Raw genomic sequence first — 7,874 nt, 5'->3', positions numbered from 1 at the left:
GTTCGCTGTGAGAGGGTGTACTTGCTGTAGTGAGGGTGTACTGCTGTAAGGGAGGTTTGATACTGCTGTGAGGGTTTTACTGCTGTAGGAGGGTTTACTGCTGCTAGGAGGGTTTACTCTGAGGAGGGTGTTACTGCTGTGAGGTTATCTGTAGAGGGGTGTACTACTGTAGGGTGGGTTTACTACTGTAGGAGGGTTACTACTGTAGGAGGTGTACTACTGTAGGAAGTATTGTTTGTACTACTGTAGAGTTGTTACTACTGTAGGGGTGTACTACTGTAGGAGGGGTGTACTACTGTAGGAGATGTACTACGAGGGGGTTGTACTACTGTAGGGGGTGTACTACTTGTAGGGGTTACTACGTTAGGGTGTTACTACGTAGGGTACTACTGTAGGGGGTGTACTTACTGTAGGAGGTTACTACTGAGGGGGTTACTACTCGTAGGGGGTGTACTACTGTAGGAGGGTGTACTACTTAGGGGGGTGTTACACTTAGGGGTGTACTACTGTAGGATGTTACTTACGTGTTAATGTTGTACTACTTGTAGAAGGCGTGACTACTGTCAGGGGACTGTACTACGCCTAGGGGGGTCTTACTCTTGTAGGGGCGGGTGTACTACTGTAGGGGGGTGTACTACCGTAGGGGGGTGTACTACCGTAGGAGGGTGTACTACCGTAGGAGGGTGTACTACCGTAGGAGGGTGTACTACCGTAGGAGGGTGTACTACCGTAGGAGGGTGTACTACCGTAGGGGGGTGTACTACCGTAGGAGGGTGTACTACTGTAGGAGGGTGTACTAATGCAGGGGAGAGCGGGCCATAAGTGTGGCATTGCTCCAGTTAACCATGCAGCATTAGGAAAGAAGAGTCCAGACCAGCATTTCTTCCATAGAACCCATCTCCCCCCTCCCAGCCAGCGCCAATAAACACCAATTTAAGACATCTCCAATTCATGACATACGCAGCTTCTTCATTTCACCAGGTACTTAGAGATGTGCTGAGTCTGTTCTAAAGCTACCTAACAGTGCTTAACAAACTAACACAACTTCCTAACAATAATTAAGGCAGGGGACTTTAACTGCTTCCCATACAGGCCGTCCTATAAGGCGATATGCTCCATAAAGAAAAGTCACATTTTCAATTATGGAAAGACAGAAGGCATTACAGGGATGGAGCACTAAGTGCCTTCCCCATTCAGCCGGGCCATTAAAGTGAAGTTATTTGCTGGTTTAGGGAGAGAAGATGGGGAGAGGGAAGAGCAGGGGTGTGGCTGGATCAGTGTGATGATCTTTTAGAGAGTGTGTCAGGAAGGAAGTATCCGAGAGGTGGAATAACAAACAGATCACACTTCCTCTCCATCTCCCCTGTCATCTACCTCCGCCCCCTCCCTCCATCCCCTCCATATCTCTTCAGAAGTCGTGCCTGGCTCATTGGCACCTACACCGTTACAAACCGGACCATCTGGCTGCCCAGCCAACCAACAGTCCCGCCCCTATAAACAGGACGTTTTACATTCATTTTCCCCTTTAAGATTTTTGTCTTTTGATGGCGACGGTCATGGCACTTTTAGAATCATGTCTCCGTCTCTGCCATGACTAGGTCTGTGTATCTGTCTCTGCCATGACTAGGTCTGTGTGTCTCTCTCCCATGACTAGGTCTGTGTGTCTCTCTGCCATGACTAGGTCTGTGTGTCTCTCTGCCATGACTAGGTCTGTGTGTCTCTCTGCCATGACTAGGTCTGTGTGTCTCTCTGCCATGACTAGTTCTTGTTCTCATCTTTGACATGCAGGGTTCTTGTGTGTCTCTCGCATGATAGGTCTGTTGCTCTCTGCCAATGACTAGGTCCTTGTGTATACTGTCTCTGTCCATGACAGGTCCTGTGCTAGATTAGGTCTGTTCTCTGCCATGACTAGTCGTGGTCCTCTACCATGACAAAAGGTTGTGTCTCTCTGCCTATGAATAGGTCTGTGTCCCTCATGTGTCTGTCTCTCTGCCATCGACTAGTTGTGTGTCTCTACCATGACTATGTCTGTGTTTCTCTCCATGACTAGAGGTCTTGTGTCTCTCATGGACAGTCTCCTGATGGGTTCTGTGCTCTACCATGACTAGGTCTGTTGTCGTCTCCATGACTAGCTGTGCTGCTGTCCTCTCCATGGACTAGGCTCTGTGTCTCTACAGACGTTCTCCGATGAACAGGTTCGTGTGTCTTCTCCATGACTAGTCTTGTGTCTGTTCTCTGCCATGACTAGGTCGGTGTGTCTGTCTCTGCCATGACTAGTCTGTTCTCTTCTGCCACTAGGTCTGTGCTGTGTTCTCTGCCATGACTAGGTCGTGTGTCTGTCTCTCCATACTAGGTCTGTGTGTCTGCTGCCATGACTAGGTCAGGCTGTGTCTGTCTGTCTGCCACTGCGTAGTCTGTGTCTGTCTGTCTCTGCCATGACTAGGTCTGTGTGTCTGTCTCTACCATGACTAGGTCTGTGTGTCTGTCCTCTGCCTGACTAGGTCTGTGTGTCTCATCTTCAGTGACTAGTCCCGGTCACTGCATGGTCTGTGCTATCTCTCTGCCATGACTAGGTCTGTGTGTCGTCTGCCATGACTAAGTCTGTGTGTCTGTCTCTGCATGACTAGATCTGTGTGTCTGTCCTTCCATGACTGGTCTGTGTGGTCTGTTCCTGCCATGACTAGTCTGCTTTCTCTCCATACTGCCTGTGGTCGTTCCTGCCATGACTAGGTCTGTGTTTTCTCTCTGCCGCATACTAGTCTGTGTGTCTGTCTCTGCCATGACTAGTCTTGTGTCTGTTCTCTGCCATGACTAGTCTGTGTTTCTGTCTCTGCCTATGACTAGGTTCGTGTGTCTCTCTGCCATGACTAGGTCTGGTGTGTCTGTCTCTGCCATGACTAGGTCTGTGTGTCTGTCTCTTGCCATGACTAGGTCTGTGTGTCTGTCTCTGCCATGACTAGGTCTGTGTGTCTCTCTGCCGATGACTAGTCTGTGGTCTGTCTCTGCATGACTAGGTCTGGTGTTCTGTCTCTGCCATGACTAGGTCTGTGTGTCTGTCTCTGCCATGACTAGGTCTGTGTGTCTTCTCTGCCATGACTCAGGTCTGGTGTGTCTCTCTGCCATACTAGGAGTGCTGTGTGACGAAGTACTAGGTGTCTCTGCCATGACTAGGCTCGTCGTGTTCTGCTTCTCTGCCATCGGAGCCGTGCCGTGTGTCCTGTCTCTGCCGGATGGCTTAGGTCTTGTGTGTTCTCTCTGCCATGGACTACGGTCCCGTGTGGCTCAGTTGTAGAGGCTGCGCTTGTGCAACGCCAGGTTGTGTTCATTCCCCACGGGGAGGAACCAGGGGTGGAATATTGTATGAAGCGTTCCAATGTGTAAGTCGCTGCTGGATGAGAGCGTCTGCTAGAATGACTTAAATGTAATGTAAAAATTAATGACTAGGTCTGTGTGTCTCCCTGCCCATGACTACGGTCGGTGTATCTCTTTGCCGATGATGGTCGGTTGTGTCTGTCTCTTGCCATGGGACTAGGGCTGTAGTGCTCTCTCCATGACGAGTCTGTGTTGCTCTCTGCCGATGACTAGTCTGTGTGTCTGTTCCATGACTATGCTCTGTGTATCTGTCTCTGCCTTGACTAGATTCTGTGGTCTGTCTCTTGCCTTGACTAGGTCTGTGTGTCATGTCCTCTGCCATGAACTAGGTCTGTGTGTGTGTTGGTAGTGTCTCTCTGCCATCACTACGTCTGGGTCGTCTCTGCCATGACTACGCTGTGTGTCTTCTCTTGCCGATGACTTAGTCTGTTTTTGTCTGTCTCTGCCATGACTAGGTCTGTGTGTGGTCGTCTCTACCAGGACTAGCGTCTGTTGTGTCTTCTGCCATGACTAGTTCTGTGTATCTCTCTGCCAGATGACTAGTCTGGGTGTCGTCCCGCATGACTAGGTCCTGTGTATCTCTCTGCCATACTATGTTCTTGGTCGTGCTCTCATGACTACGTCGTGTTCTGTCTCTCCCTGACTAGGTCCTGTGTGTCTCGTCCCTTTCCATGACTAGGTCGTGGTGCTCTGTCTCTGCCATGGACTAGCGTCTTGTTGTGTCGTGGTCTCTGCCCATGACTATGTCTGTTGTCCTCTGCCATGACTCAGGTCGGTGTGTCCTGTCTCTGCATGAACGTTAGTCTGTGGTCTGGTCCTCTGCCATGACTAGGTCTGTGCTCTCGCCAATGACTAGTCCGCAGTGTGTCTGTCTCTGGCCGAATGACTAGCTGTGTTTGCCTTGCTCCTCTGCCATGACTAGGGTCTGTGGTCTTGGTCCTCCATGACTAGGTCTGTGTGTTCTGTCTGCTGCCGTGACTAGGTCGTGCTGTGTGTCTTGTCTCTGCCATGAGCGAGGTCTGTTGTCTCTCATGTCCATGACTAGATCGGTGTAACCTGTCTCGGCCATGATAGGTCTGTGTATCTGTCGTCTGCCATACGAAATCTGTTGTGTCTGTCTCATGCTCATGACTAGTCTTGTGTCGTGTCTCCCTGATGACTAGGGTCTGTGTGTCTGTCTTGCCATGACTTAGTATGGCTGGGTCTGTCTTGCCATGACTAGTATGTGTGTCTGTCCTTGCCATGGACTCAGTCTGTCCGTCTTTCGTCGCCTGGCATCAGGCCTGTGTGTCTGTCTCTGCATGAACTAGTCTTTGCTGTCTCTGCCATGACTAGGTATGTGGTCTGTTCTCTGCCTAATGACTAGAGTATGTGTGGTCTTGTCTCATCCATTGACTGGTCTGTGTGTCTCTCTGCGCATGACTGTATGTGTGTCGTCTCTGCCATGACTTTGTATGTTGTTGTCTGTCTCTTGCCATGACTAGTATGGTGTCTGTCTGTCTCTGCCATGACTAGGCCTGTGTGTCTGTCTCTGCCATGACTAGGTCTGTGTGTCTGTCTCTGCCATGACTAGGCCTGTGTGTCTGTCTCTGCCATGACTAGGTCTGTGTGTCTGTCTCTGCCATGACTAGGTCTGTGTGTCTGTCTCTGCCATGTCTCTGACTAGGACTGCACTGTTTCCATCTTTACCGTGTGGGTCATCAGCTTCCTCCCACGACATGGTCCTCCTGCAACCTCCCTCTTGTAATACAACCTCATTTACATAGTGATATGACAACCTCTGTGTGTCACGCTCATACCAGACCCCTCCACAACGAGCCGTGCATGTTAAACAGCAGAAGGAGAGGAGGTGCGTCTCAGTGACCGCGTTTGTCTCGCATCGCCTGTACACATGCATGCGTCAGCCTTCTGCACAGTATACCTCTGTGTCTCAATGAAATAACCTATTCATCAAAAGTGATGAAATGTATTTTGTGTGTTAACAAATTCACTTAGTTAAGGAGAAATCTAGTTATGTGCAGCCAGAGAGAGGAGGAGAGGAGAAGGGGAGAACAGGAGAGAGAGGGGGAACCAGATAAGATCTTGTCAAGCAAGAGAGTGGCATCTGTCCCTCTGGCTGAAGGAGACACAGACATGCGTGACCAGGAGAGAGAGAGCCATGTGTGCCTCAGACACGATGCGGTGGCTCTTTTACATAACAACCCCAGGGACATGGGCATGTGGTGCACCATTTAACAGGAAGAGAGGAGGAGGAAGGATGACAGACCATCTTAGACACCATCTCTTTGGGGTTAAGCCTTTCGCTTGGGCTGTTCTGAAACTGTGCATTGAACCATGAAGGTGATGTGTAGTCAGGCCCTCCACAGTAGACAGCCAGGGGAAATAGAGCTGAACGTCACACTGACCCCAGATCACTCTGGATGGGGTTAAAGATTCATGGACAGACAGATGGACCGAGTAACATGATGAAAACCTGTTCGTACCTGGTCTGTGTTTACAGGCACTGCATGTACACACACATACACACACGCACGCGCTTGGCCTAGCACAAGGGATTACACACATGGTTAGAGGTCCAGTCAGCCTTCAATGTAAACAAAGGCACGTGTTTACATGTACGCACACACACCCTTACACGCACACTCACTCACTTGCACACACACACACACACCTTTTCCCAAATACATTGAATAAATATTGAGAGAAGACTCAAGACGCTCTAATAATCCATTTTTGGCATTTCAGCTCAGAATAAGTCTCCTTCTGCTCACAGTTGAGGAGAAAAAAAAGAGTCTGTGATTGGCTTGTCACCTTTGACCCCAGTCACACAGGTTTACTCTTCCATGCAGGGTTTCATAGAAACTGCTGGACCATCCCAACAGGTTAAATTTGTCCAAGGCTTTTTGTGAACCGCGCTTAGCTTCGACCTTTGACCCCCATCATTGAGTTACGGTTTAATGCTCTGCACTCCATCGTAGAATAACCTTGTCTAAAATGAGATTTCTCCATCTTTCTTTCTTTCCTTTCTCTCTCTCTCTCTCTCTCCAGACGTTGGAAGCTGTGATGACGTTTAAGTACTCGGGGGGAGCAGGCAAGGTGGAGGGCTACTATCGGGACCTGTCCCTGGGAGTGCATGTTATCGTCATGGTCCCTCCGAAGCTGCACAAAAGGTCAGTGACATTTGATTTCAGTTCACAGAGCGTAACCATCTGTATCTGTCATTTTAATAGGTATCCTAGATCCAGGTAGGTACTGTTCTCTCTTCTCGGGTTTTTATGGCAGAAAAGTTGCGTTAACTGTTTTAAGGGGATAGGGGGCAGCATTTTTCACTTTTGGGATGAATAGGCGTGCGCGAGTGAACCTGCGTTTCCTACCTGTCATATTCTCTAAACTATATGCAAATATGATTAGTTACGAGTTGATATAAAACACTTCTGGGGACAGTTTCTAAACAATAACTCGTTTGATGAGTTGTTGACGTATAGAAGAAGCATTCGAATGGAGCAAAACCTCGAGGATATAAAAATTCCGCAAAGAGATGATTAATTCTGGATAGGCTGTGGGTGATCACTTTATCAATCAACTCAGCCTATTTGAATCTCTCAGATCAAGAATGTAGATTGTTTGACACTTTGCCTAACTAAGAATGGTTTTCCCAGTCTAATGATATGGTCAAACAGTCTGTAGAATAGAAAAGAACGTTGAAAGTGAAGTCTATGTATGTGAGCCTGGAATGGGCGAGGTGTCTTGAGGGGTCAGCTGGTTGGGGGTGCCTATTCCTAGCCTCTTGTAACGCTGTGCGCAGATGTTTTCACATGATAATATCGGTGCTTGGTTCGTCCAATACTTCTAGACCACAAAAGGAAGATTGGAAGATGATGTAAGTTGAATATTTCTGATAACTACAACACTGAAGATTGATTCTATACTAGGTTTACAATTGATGATTCCGTACCTGTAATTATATTTTGAATGTTTTCGTTGCCGACGTTCGTCTCTGGAGTTGCGGGAGCGTTTGACTGTGTATCTGAGTAACATATAGCTAAATCGTTGCTAGAAAAGTGATATGTGGAATAACTATTATTGGACCATTAGAACTAAGTAAAATTTTTGTGGACTAGGGATATCCGGGAGTGCCAAGTCTGATTGAAGAATATCAAGGTATAAGGGAATTGATTTATGGATGTATTTTTGTAATTTCTTCCGTGTTGCTCCACAAGGCGGCAGATAAGTATTGTTTTTCTGAGCTCGCAGGTTGATTATATTGCATTGGTTGCTTTTTTCCAGTAATGTTTTTGTTTGGGAACTCTGGACACAAAAAACCAACAAAAAACGAACAAAACTGCAAGCGGAACACAAAAAAAAAATTGCATGGAAAGAGACAAGTGTACTATGCTTTTAGTTCTAGTAAGCAAACATAGTATCTTTGTGCATCAAAAGTTTATGATATGGACTTTCTTTGTTGTTGATGTGGGGTCTATGATTGAAATTATTGCGATTAG

The 7,874-nt window shown here is 47.7% G+C and overlaps 1 protein-coding gene across 1 annotated transcript in view; it reads left to right on the top strand.

Annotated features, from left to right (window-relative positions):
• LOC111955963 (trafficking protein particle complex subunit 9-like) overlaps positions 1–7,874 on the top strand; it is a 211,846-nt gene that overhangs the window by 155,974 nt on the left and 47,998 nt on the right. The window contains 1 exon segment of the mRNA XM_023976355.2: positions 6,421–6,519. Within this exon segment, the coding sequence (XP_023832123.1) occupies positions 6,421–6,519 (99 nt within the window).

This window comes from Salvelinus sp. IW2-2015, linkage group LG31 (assembly GCF_002910315.2).
Source record: "Salvelinus sp. IW2-2015 linkage group LG31, ASM291031v2, whole genome shotgun sequence".
In the NCBI taxonomy this organism is placed as follows: domain Eukaryota; kingdom Metazoa; phylum Chordata; class Actinopteri; order Salmoniformes; family Salmonidae; genus Salvelinus; species Salvelinus sp. IW2-2015.
Note: the sequence above shows the minus strand (reverse complement) of the source record. Positions and strands in the feature narration are given on the sequence as shown.